A 12886-nucleotide genomic window follows, 5' to 3' on the forward strand; every position below is an offset into this window, starting at 1 on the left:
GGCTTCAATGAGCATACTTGCACCTTCTCCGTGGAAAAATACATATATATAGCAATTTTCATAATAATCGGTCCAGGTATCAAGTGAAGCCGTGACTATACTCAAATTTTGTACTCACGCAGTTTGCAAGATCAATCAACGCTAAAAATATCAAATAGAAAAAGTTTTAAATCCCCCCGTTGCATGAAAAGCCATAAAACAATAAAGAAAGAATTTATTTGTTCAAACTCAAGAAAAATGGCAACAGCTAACTTCTTATCAATGAGATCTTTCACGCGAATTAATTTCTGCAGCCGATAATTTTATTCGTATTTATCCAATGGATTGTGACTTAATTTAGAATAAAAAAGGAACTATCGATCGGATTTTTTTCGAACTGGTCTATAAACATTCCCAGTACCAAAAATAACAAACGGTGAAAGTTTCAGCCAAATCTGCCGGGTAGTTTTTGAGTTCATGGATGACATACAGACAAACATTCATTTATATATATATAGATGACAAAGTTTTGAGCTTACCATTTTGCTTTTACGTTCCTGAACGAAATGAAAATATTTTCTTTTCTTTTTGTTTCCATTGTAACTATTTTTGGTTTCCCTTATTTTATTTTAGAGAATGCAATAAATGAATAAGACACTAGTGACATTATAAAACGCGTGCATCAAAATCCCATCGTTATTTTCCCTTCTCTCCTGCTAGATTCATTCAGATGGAATAGTCTTTACTTGGCAGATTGCCAAATTACATAAAATCCGCGGTCAAACAGTATAAACTTTGTCTATAGTTGGAGCTAACGTAACCTGGCAGTATTGTGAAGGCCGTGCAGATTCTAATCACGGCATCAGAACACTGCCAGGATGTAGGTTCGTCCCAACTTTAGACTATACACGAATATACATTTTGATGATGTCAAAGCATGAAAGCCTGTTGGTACGGGCATTTCCTGTAAAAGGAAGAGAAAAGAATCTGCGATCTCTTTCAGAAATAACTGCGAGAAGATTTAAAACTGTTATTGTTGCAGGAAATATTCAGAATAAAAATAATGAATCTGAAAAATAATTTGAGAACGTATTAGAAAACTTTCGAAATCTCTGTTATTAACTTATGTTTTTGAACGGTTAATCTTAACAAACAAATTTGAATTTTAAAGCGGGGGAAAAAAAAAAACATGTATGTTGTTTCTCCTAGAAATAGTTACATACTCCTTGTCCACTCTTAGAAAAATACAGCTTCTCGAGTCACACAAAGGTTTTCAGCAACCTTTACCTATGAAAAAATGAAATATTTCTTCCTATCAGTTTTAGAGAAAATTTTTTGTTGGGCCATAATTAGAGTCTTGTGGCTAACTTTAAAACACTTTTACAAGTCACACTTAGAACAATACTGTTTCTTGGGCCATAATAACAAAATTGATTGCTACACATGCAAATGGAAATACTATTTTCAATCTCTCTTTGGTTGATTTCTGGAGCTGCAGTAGCAAGACTCTATACCTCTGGCGTCATCTTTTATATTAAAATCCTACCGTATCCATTTCTCTATCTATCTATGCATGCCACTCGTACTCCTCGGTAACAAAAGCGAGCTGACACTCAATCCAGGTATCGAAGGACCCATAATATTTCGGGGAAACTTATAAGCTTAGCCTGACCTTTGTATAACTTAATTAGTTGAGACATTAATAAGCACATTAATTCTCGGCGACATTTCATGCACTCTGAAATCTCAGAAAGCTGCTGGCATCTTGCCAATAATTCTGTCCTCTGCTTCGAGTGAAAATGATTTAAGCAGATGCGGGAGATAAGTTGACCTTGGCTCCAGACTCCTTATTCGAGCGAAGGTGGATTAAGTTAGACACGCCACTTAGGAAAATAATACTAATGGGGTCGTTTGCAAAATTTTAAAAGTATTCTTTTCTGAAAGAGCATGCTTAAAAATCTAACTATTTTTTAAATAATTTGTTTAAGTTTAATATTTTAAAAAATTAACTTAAATCGGCGCGCTTTTATTGTTTACGTTTCTGCCGATGACATCACAAATGATTAAATGCCATTCAGTGTTGCCATTCACAGAGCAAAATATTTAATTCGCATCTTTACTCACGTGTATTGGGATCGATATGGTTGTTAGCAAGCGTACAGCTCAATATTTAATTAACTTCTTGATTAACATAAAGTGGAAACGCAAGAGAAAGATGCGCGAAAGTGCATCACTTGTGACATCATCAAGACCACGCCTTGTTTGAAAAATCCGACTTATTAAAAAATTAATTAAAAAATAATTGTTGGGAAAATAAAAGTATTTTCTGAGTCCACGTTTTCTTTTTTTTTGCTTATTCTATCAATTTCAGTGACTAAAAGTAGTACTTTTGACTGGAGGAAACACTCCCATTATTGTACCACTGAATAATCAACGGGCAGCTGCAGGCGGCAAGAGGACAGTGATGCCCCCGAAGTACACCGCCGAAGGCTGTAAACCACCAACCTGCCGCAAGTCGGTTGTACGATCCGTGGCCGGTGAGGCCGTGGTGGTAGCGTAAGCTGCTATTCTAGTCATCCTGGCGGATAGAATACTCGAAAACATCTGAAGGACCTTTGACACTTTTATCATGCGATTCTTCCAAGTTCTCTTCGGAGAAATTGTGTTTCTAAAACAAACAGCATTAACTATGCTTTCGTAACACTTACCAATGATACTTGAAAACATGGATTCCTACAAATACCTTTTTGTGAGCTATTGTTTCGGGATCAACAAGTTCAGTTCTGTATCAACTGTCATCAACAAGTGCTTTCAGCTACGTAATCCTGCTCAGAGATTCTTTTTTACCCCATCCTCTAAAGAACTATTGTTTTCTTCGTCACAAAACAGCGTTTACAGTTTTTGAATGACACACCATAAAAAAAAAAAGATACACCAAACACGAAGAAGGAACATCTATCACCCAGCATGCAAAAAACAACAACTACACAACCATTTTTGCTACAAAAGTAAAAGGAATACAACAATAAGGGTCATGCGCATATTACCCAGGCCATGTTCCTGGACTTTCTGGAATTTTTGTTAGGCCCCTAGAAATTGGAAACAAGAGAGAAAAAGAAAATTGCTCACTTGCAAAGAACACACATAGTTACTACTCGAACTACTTCTCTAAACACACATAACAACAATTGATTAAAGATAACTATTTGAGTCAATATTCCCTTCCGCTGATGAATTAAATCTACAAAGATTTAGCAGTAAAAATTCTTTTATTGGTTTTACTACAAGGTTATTAATTTTTATATGAGGATTCGGTCTAGTGTAGTCGTTTGTAAATGGCTATAGAGAATTTACATAATATCTAGCGAAGGTTAACTCAAAAGATCGGTCAAAGTGTTCAAAATGTGTAACGAGAATTATTTCTAAAAAGTTCTCACGGGGGTTATCTCTGCAGACTATAGGTCTGAAGAAAAATGTAGATAAGTAGTGAGGCAAGAATAATGGTGGTTTTATTACATTCAGCTGAACATGCCTTGCGTAAACCAAATTTCTGACGAGGTACATTATCTTACTGTATATACATTTAATATTTTAGTTGACATGGATTGAAGTTATTATGCTTTATCATACACATTTCATTGTATTTAAAATTAACATGCTTGACCAATTTATGCGATTATACTATAAATTTTGTATATAAGGATAAGTGTAGTATTCAACGCAGAATGATATGTATTAAATTATTAGGTGTTCAATGCCGTATATTGACTTCAGTATTTTGTCTTTTTTCAACAACAAAAATTAAGACTTTTCTCTCTTATTTCCAACATTTTACCAATTTCGACGCTTCTTAGAAGGACGAAAAAAAAAAAAAAAAAAGCTTAAGTTCAGGCATTGGCGTTTAGTATATCGTAAGCATCTACAAGCTATGTACCAATATACCTACTAATATACATAAAATCAGGCAAAGCGTATTAGGAGATGTAGAGTAAGAAAAGTGCAGATTCAAGGAAGAAAGATTTGAAAGGAAAAAATCTCTTTTTCTAGGCAGCCCGGAGAACTTTTGTTCAAAACACAACGTTCCCACATACAAGAGAAACTATGATATTTAAGACAATGTTAATTCAAGTGCATTTTAACACCAGGCAACAGGACGATTACAATTGAAAAAAATAAAAAAATAAAAAACAGTTCGCAGCATAAACGTTTACGTTTGAACAAAAATAACAAATGAAAAAACAATGTTATAATACATAAAATAGTAAAATATATTCCAAACGCGTGATTCAGTGTTAGGGGCCATTCATTAATTATGTAAAGGTTCCGAGCGGGAGGGTAGTTGGAAAAATCTCTACGTACCCTTATGGGGGGGGGGGTCAAACCCATTCTTACGTAATTTTTTCCAAGTCGATATTTTTATTACAAATCCCGCGGTCAAGTGGATTGGCAGAGATTATACTTTATTTGCGTTCGGAAGGTAAAAAACGTATAAGAGCTGTTTTTTTATTTGTTTTACAAAGAATGAAAAGTGTAAAATATAATAAAAGAATCGCACTATGTATGGCATGTTTTATTTTTAATTAGTATCGCATCATGTACAAAAAAGTGTTGAAAAAAATTCAGTCTAGATTTCAACTTTCTAGTAAATGTATCGTAGCAGAAAAGGGTTTACTTTAATAATAGTGAATTTAGTTTCGATTCCAGTGATGTAAGATTGGATATTTTATTATTTTGAAAAACGAAATGGAGTCTTACGTAAGAATAGGGGGGAGGGGTTCGAAAAATCTTACGTATCCTTACATGGGGGAGAGAGGGGGGTTAAAAATTATCAAAATCGTCCTTATGTAATTAATGAATGGCCCCTTATAAGCAGAGCTGTGTAGTCGAAGTCATGGAGTCGGACAGATTTTGGAGTAAAGGAGTCAGAGTCGACGTTTCTAGGTGTCATTTCCAACCCGCTGCCAAGGCCAGGGATGCCCAGAACACCTCAAGTTTTTAGGAGGGAGGAATTCTCATTCTGGCGAATGGAACTCCAAATTTTGCCGAGTGATAAAATACGGGTCAGCACACATTACGTACATCCAATGAAAAGGGGCATTAAAAAATTGAGCTGCAGCAATTATGTCTCCAAATTTTCCCAAGCGTCGGTCAATATTTTCCCGCTATTTTACTAGGATTTTATACTAATAGGATTACTATATACTAGGATTATACTAGGATTTTTTGGGATGTCATAGTGAGCTCCAATAAGCTCCTATCTGGGTGCCCTAAGTACGTAGCCTATGTTAGAGGTTTTTTAACGCTGCACGTACTGAAAATTACTTCTGAGATTATTCCTGCTCACTCTTATGTAAAATGTGGCATGGAATCCAAACATGATCCCCGTTTTCTGCAGATAGCTTCTTGCCCCAACGCTTTTCTTTTTTCGATACTTTATTGAACATGATTTTGATGGGAAAGAAGCATTGTTTTTCAAGAGTATTGCTTGTTCTTTTGAAAAGCTTCAGAGAAACAAAATCATGGACGATTGTAGAAAAAGAGGAGGCTTCTGGAGGGGAGAAACAAATGGGGTTCTCCCTTAAGGTTAAAAAAAAAAAAGCAATCAAAAAAATGATCGGATTTCCTTTTCAAATTTGCCCTTATTTTTTTGCTACAAAGCTGGAGCAAGGACGTTATTCGAGTAAGCTCCATATCCTAAAATATGTCCAGAGTGCAAAAAATGTATGTTAAAAAAATAATCTTCGAAGTGACGCATATTGTCTATGAGCCGCATCGAAGATCTGCAGTGATACGATCATCAGGGTACAAGAGGAAAGAAGGTACTGGATAAAAATACTTTATTATATACAGATTATGTGTTATATTTTAAACTATTATAGCATTTTTTTTTAATTTAGTGGTTAAAATTATGAGTTTTGTATTAAAACAAGCACATGTGTATAAAATTTTTAAAACGTGATAAAAAAAAAATGGGGTAGAGCATTCTCCGAAATTAGTAAACTTAACTAAGGTTAAAAAGCATTAATTTCACTGAAGATCTGCGATTTGACTCACATGCATGGTGCACTGAATCCAAGATTTTTAAAGTGTATATTTTTTCAATGTAAACATATTTTTAGGTATGGGGCTTCCATGAATGAGGTCAATACTTCGGATATGCAACGAGAAACAAGAGACAAAACTGGGGGGGGGGGGGAGTTTTTGATGATTTGCTTTTCAAAATGTCATGGGATAATGACCAACTAAGACTTTCGTTTTGTTTACAATGTTCACTCTTTTAAACTTATAACCCTATATCCCTACAGAAGAATCAATCAGTCAATCTTGCATATTAGAATATTGGTTAAAAATTATACCGTTTAATGTAATACATTTTCAATGTATCGAACCGTTGTTGTCTAATTTTTTAATCCCGTTTAATGGAACATCCCGCATATTAGAATAATCTTTCGTGGAAAATTGGCTATTCAATTAAGCGGGTTAGACTGTATAATGCTCCCTTTGACTCCAAATCAAAATAATGCCTGTGAAATTATGGAAAACTGAACAGAAAACAGCAGAACTATGTCCACATAAAATGGTGTGTGATGGAGAAAATAGGTGGTCATATTTGGATTCAGGATGTCATTTTACATAAGAATCATAGAGAATGGCGTTGAAAGCACAAAAAAAAAAAAAAAAAAAGTTGCCGAGCACAGTAAATATAAAGTAAAACCCTTTATAATGGACACCCCTCTTATGTGAACAGTTTTTAATTCCCCGACAGCAAGGCATTAAATCTAATGTATTTCTTATGGACACCCTCAAATACGTACACGGACACTATTTTAGGAATCAATTGCAGTGAGGTATCCTTTATTACAGACAAATTACTTCAGGAATAAAAAATTAAATTTCAAGAAGAAAGTAATCGACAAGTGGTTTACGGAAATTAATCAATCCAATCAGTAGATAGCCGTTTTATTTTTATTTTATGTGTAACGTTTTTTTTTTTTTAGCCTTGACAGCCCAATGGACTTTTCTTAGCAAAAAATAACCGACTGTCAAAAATAAATAAATAAAAAGAAGGAAAATGATTATTCTGCAAGCTTTCTAAAAAAGCAAAGTAAATAAATAAAATTTAAAAGTCCTTGTCTTGCGAACACTCCTCAAGGAATGTCCTTTTAGTGTGTCCGCTCCAGAAGAATTTCGCTACAATAATGAAAAAGTTGACAAACACATAACTTTATACTTTCTTTTGCGATGAACAAAACAAACTATTTTATGACCAGTAGTCAAGTGTGACAAACCATTTTATAATTTTGAACAAATGGTGAAATAGTTCATACCAAGGCACGTAATGTGGAACAATTGATAGCATAGTTTACTCTTAAAAACTCCATTAACAGAAACATAACACCATCATTTACGTTTAACCATCTATAAGCTAACATTTAAACGCATGGTAGTGTATTATAATTCGTTGCAGGATTAGAGGATGCCTGATTGACCTTTCCTATTTCATGCAACAGATTGAAAATAGTTTCGTGAACCCTTGTAACTTTCATATAGCGTATTTATGTATAATATATTGAAAAAAAAAAACTAAATAAAATGAAGTAAAAATCATTTACGACTGTAGTAAATATTTTGGAAAAAATGAACAAAAAGTTTTTTTTTTTTTCAAAGAATTGTGTGCAGAAAAAAAAAGAGTTGAGAATTTCCTTTTTAAAGAAAGCTGACAATTTTTTTATGATATAAATGTTTGATTTAATAATTTTTAACTATCACACACATATAATTAAAGAGACACTTCTCCAATCCAATGATCAGTATAGATGTGCCCCTCTTCATTCTATCTGTGCTATATACATATACCTGATTTTCGTAAAAAGTGGCAAAACTGCCACATAAGCTTTAAAAACGAAAGGAGAAATAAATAAATGTGTTAGCGTCCCTATGCGTTACTGTGTCGCTAAAACATTTTAAAGAAAGAAGATAAAGTAGTACAACAAGCTGTTAATAGGGAAGTTGCAACCTATTACATGTTCATATTTTGGCTATTGGATATTGTTAATTGACCCTCAAAACTAAAAAATTCACCATCGCCGAATTTTAAAACACCGTGGTTGATTTTCAATGAATTTTCAAAAATCCACGCGCAAAAGTGAGCTCTTCTGAAACGTCACGAGCCTACGTCACAGGGCGCGAATGGGCAGCCTTCCGCCGAAGATCCCTTGTTTTCGCTAGGGTCATTTTCAGCGCGCTGATATTTATAGTTTTTAGAAATTCAATAATCCTTTTGAACCCACTATGGAGACCGGATTCGTTAAAGCACAATCTAAATAATCTTCCTCATGTAACATCAATGATGATATTCGAATATTTCCGAGAGGATGAGAGGTTTAATGTTCCAGAAACGCGAGGAGTTAAATGCGAGGAGATAAGCCTTTTACGTTTCGTTTTCGAAGTCGAATGCGTGACCTTCGGCTTCTCCCCTATCGGAAGAGCGCATAACGTCACTTCCTATGCCATTTGACGTCACAAGTACTTGAACTTTAAAAATTAATTAAAAAAAAACTATTTATGTACGAGCCCTATATGTACGAGCCGACACATCAGCTTAAGATCAGCCATTTTGGATCGGAGCGCGTGTTTGAGTGGTTGCTTTTCCTGGCAAGTTATCGCGTTTGGTTATTTTTCACTGCGAGCAATTATTAGCGGCACGTAAATTGTTTATTAAACAAAATATTATTTTTCCCATTTTCGCAAAACCCGAAACTTTTCTCTGGGAACTCTAGCTCCGCAACAATGAAAAATCCGATTCAAAATGCTTAAAACTAAGCTTATAACTTAAGCTGATGCACCTGCCTACTGTCAGACCATCGATTGTATGAAAAGACTAATATCCGGTTTATTACAGGCGGAAATGGACACGTCAATTACCTTTCAGGGATGGTAGTTTCTCTGCTATACATGTGCGCGTTTGCTTCTTAATTACTTCGACTCAAGTGTTTTTTTAATGACAATTTATTCACTGCAATAATTTGTAAGTCAGAACTATATTTTATCTATATTCTCACCCAAAAATTAATTGATTTATTTTGTTTGTGACATAATTTAGAGGTTACCATTATGCTTTTAAACTTCTGCCCGAAATGAAAACATTTTATTTTCTTTTTATTGTTTCCATAGAAACTCATTTTGTTTCCACTCATTTTCACCTCAATTGTGACAATAAATAAAAACGGCCCTAGTGAAATTATGAAACGCGTGTATAAAAATCCCATCGCTATTTTTCCTTCTCCCCTGCTAGATTCATTAAGATGGAATCGTCTTAACTTGGCTACTTGCCAGATTACATACAATCCGTGGTCAAACAGTATCTATATAGCGGCTCTAGATCTGGCAAACGTCCAGTTAAGACGAGCCGATCTGAATGAAGAGAAAAAGTAAAATTTGATGAGGGTGATTTTGTTGATTTCAAAGTGATTCTGCTTAATATAGAGGCTAACACGCATCTGCAAAAACCGACTTTCCTGAAAACAAATAGGTACGTACACTTCTGCCTGTCAGACTTTCCTGATGTCAGACAGTGCTAATAACTTACGCGGAACATTAGAAGTGAAAAGAGCTTGAGTTCTTAACTAATCCTAATCCTCAAGCAGTTCGATGTGTAAACCAGCTGAGAGTGCATTGGAAGCACCAGCTATTATAACTGTTCCATTTGCATAATTATTCCAATTTCGCTCGGATAAGAGCCAGTTATTGGCTGTTTCCGAGAAGGTTTTCTGCAGTCAATAAAATTATCGTGACCAAGTGATAACCGCTGTTATCTGGATTATTATCTCGTTAATATGAAATTCAAATTCTTAAAGGGTTTCCTGTCCACACTGCATATGAGTATGTTTGCGTGTCAGTGGACCCTTCTCGCAACACAATTATTGCACATTTGTGCTCATCAAGAAAATTCACGTGACCAGAGAAGGGATAGAAAGGAAGTTCATAGTTGAAAAAAAAAAAAAAACTTTTAGTAACGTATTTAGATTACACGAACTTTTCTTGATATTCTTGTAACATAGTATAAGCAGGGTACATAAAGACACACACAAATGCACTCACTTCTTGCGGAGGGACGTCGAAAGACACTGTCCTTAGGTCTACTTTACAGTAAGTGTCTATGCAGGGGATGATGAAGAAGATGCCTGCAAAATCAAGAAATAAGTGACAACTGATAATAAATCAAAAACAACAACTTACATGTGAAAACTGACTTTCAGGGTCAGTTTCAGTACTATAATTACTTTACTGACCTGTAGGTCGTGGTCCATACAGGATGTTTCTGGTTGACGTTTCACAACGCATACAATCAAATCTGAGATTAGTGTCCCATTCATTGTGGATCATGTTCAGGAACTGGATAGTACACATTTGTTCTCCGAATTAATTTGTACTACAAAGAAATTTGAGACATTTCAACATCCTGAATGAACCACAGCTCACAAGTCGAATAAGTAGTGGGATTCCAGATGATGCATAATAAATTACAGACCACTATGATCCATGAAAATTTGGTTGTAATTCTTTCAGAAAATTTTAAAACTCAATTCCTGGTGAGTTTTGTTTTGTGACTCAGTGGCCTTTACCTCCCAGATAAATATGTAAATACATTGATTTCTACCCACCCCCAGTCCTAAAATTTTCAGTTCAGGGCACCCCTGTGCGTATGCTGGAGGTCGTGGGTTCAATTCCAATCGGTGCCCAGAGCGTTATTTCCTTTTCTTTGAGTTGCAAATCTTTCCTGTGTCTCCTGAAGGCAAAAGCGTTTTGTACGAAGTTCTCCATGTATGTGAAGCTGAATAGAGATTATGATTAGCTTCTGCATGAATCTTCGCAAATAAAACGAAAAACATATATGTTTCTTATACAAATTCGCAGTTTACGTTGGATCTCGACGAAATTTGAGAGTACTTGGGCACATGAGAAGAAATGTAAAAGGAGTTTTGGAACGCCAAAAAAAGAACCGAACCGTTCAAATTTTAATTTTAGGATCCGAAAATTGCATCAAATGGTTCTTTATACCTGGAGTAATTTTCCAATCGTTTCGCTTTCAGTCTCATTCGAAAGCCCGCGAAAAAGTTGTTTTTCTTTCATTGGACTTCGAAACGACCATGGCTGTAAATTCACCAGGAGAAAAGTTAGCAGTGTAAGCAAAGTAACATCGGTATTAAATCGGAAATTTATCGTCTGCCGCGAGCTCAGTTTTAGTTGGAGTGAATCATAGAATAAAGAAATTTACATTGAGAGGTCCCGTCTTTGGTAAAAAGGAGGTGAAATTGAAGCTGGAATTATGGGATACAGAGGAGCAATGATGAGCGGAGTTATGATAACATGATCGCTTCGCGAGAAAAGTTTCCACCAATCTCGCCAAGAGACTCATAAAGGGGCTGGCGGATTGGTTTGCATTTAGATTCATGTTGTAATGCAATTTCAAAAACGTGCTTCATAAACTTGCAGCAATATCTAAGTTTAAATTAACTGCCAATTGAGATTCGGTAATGGAAGGTTTTGAATCAAAATGTATCTCAAGATATTTAGTAAGAAGCTAAGGATTTTGGGATACAGCGGTGTAACAACGGTTTCAATTTCTTAGTATAGCGGGGGCCTCTCTATGTAGTTTCTTGACTCTATAGAGTGAATAAAATCATTGAGAAGAAAGATCTGTTGCCATTTTTTTTCTCGGCTGTGAACATATAAAATTTTTAATTTTATTTTGAGACTTTACCTGTAATCGGGGGATTTACAATTTTTCATTTTGGGTTATTTTTTCGCGATCTGTCGGGAAATTTTGCGAGTTATTATTATTATTATTAATTATTATTATTATTATTGTTATTATTATTATTATTTTGTTTAAGCCTGGTTGTCGAACACGCGTCACTTGACATAACTTTTATTTTCGAGGTAGACGTAGACAGTGCAAAGCTGGGCGATGCAGCTAGAAAATAAATCAATAAATATTTAGTTTAATAAGTTTGGTAACACTGTAAAAAAAAATTGTACACTTCAATGATTATGAAGTTTGTCAGTTACTGTTTAAAACAGTGGTTCTCAAGCTTCCAGGCTATGTACCCCCTCTTAACATTAATGCGAGTCTTATGTCTCCTTCCCACTACCACCACTATTACTACACTTAAATTTATCTTGAACGTAGGGCCGTGGTAGCCTGATCGGTAGAATGTCGGATTCGGGGCCGGAGGGTCCTGAGTTCGAACCTCGATGGTCGAAGATCCACCGTCGTCATTAAAGGGGACTGGGCGACGTTAAATATGCTCGTGGTCTCAATGTCCTCCAAGTGAAACGATACCTCTGGGGGTGCTAGCACCAGGTAGCTATTAGCTCCTGGTCTAGTTCTAAATTCTCATTAACTGTTCGATCCGGTGATGGTGCTGCCATCTATTGGTATAAAAAATAATGGAGGCAAGGCACTTAATATGCAGTCCTCGACATAAATACAGTTGTAGTCAGTTGTGGATCGAAATCGAATCTTGAACGTATTATTAACGCTCATGAAATCAAAGGAACTAAATGCACATTAATTTGAGGAAATCAATGATCTAGCTGCGGTTGGGTGTATAATATCAGTCACGTTAAGAAGGGCTGCCAGTATTTGTGATTGATAAGTTTTTGAATATTATGTTGTTAACTGACAAAGTGGACTTCAAATTACTTTCAATACCTTTCTCGATGTTTTTAACTTATGTGTGCTAATGATTAAAATACCAATTCACAAAAATGTGGATAAAAACTAACAACCTCAAGAAATGTTTATACATGTGACCACAAAATCAGGCAAGTTATAGTTAGTTTTACTTTTTCATTTTATCTTCTTTAAACATTCACTTCTCGCTTGAAAATTTTCTGCGTC

General features: G+C 35.2%; 1 protein-coding gene across 3 annotated transcripts in view; it reads right to left on the reverse strand.

Moving 5' to 3' along the window:
• Positions 1–12886, reverse strand: part of LOC129230062 (band 7 protein AGAP004871-like) — a 115922-nt gene that overhangs the window by 19284 nt on the left and 83752 nt on the right. For all 3 annotated transcript variants that reach the window (XM_054864451.1, XM_054864449.1, XM_054864450.1), the window contains one exon: positions 10081–10163. In XM_054864451.1, the coding sequence (XP_054720426.1) occupies positions 10081–10163 (83 nt within the window). The remainder of the gene's footprint in view (positions 1–10080; positions 10164–12886) is intronic.

This window comes from Uloborus diversus, chromosome 9 (genome assembly GCF_026930045.1).
Source record: "Uloborus diversus isolate 005 chromosome 9, Udiv.v.3.1, whole genome shotgun sequence".
In the NCBI taxonomy this organism is placed as follows: domain Eukaryota; kingdom Metazoa; phylum Arthropoda; class Arachnida; order Araneae; family Uloboridae; genus Uloborus; species Uloborus diversus.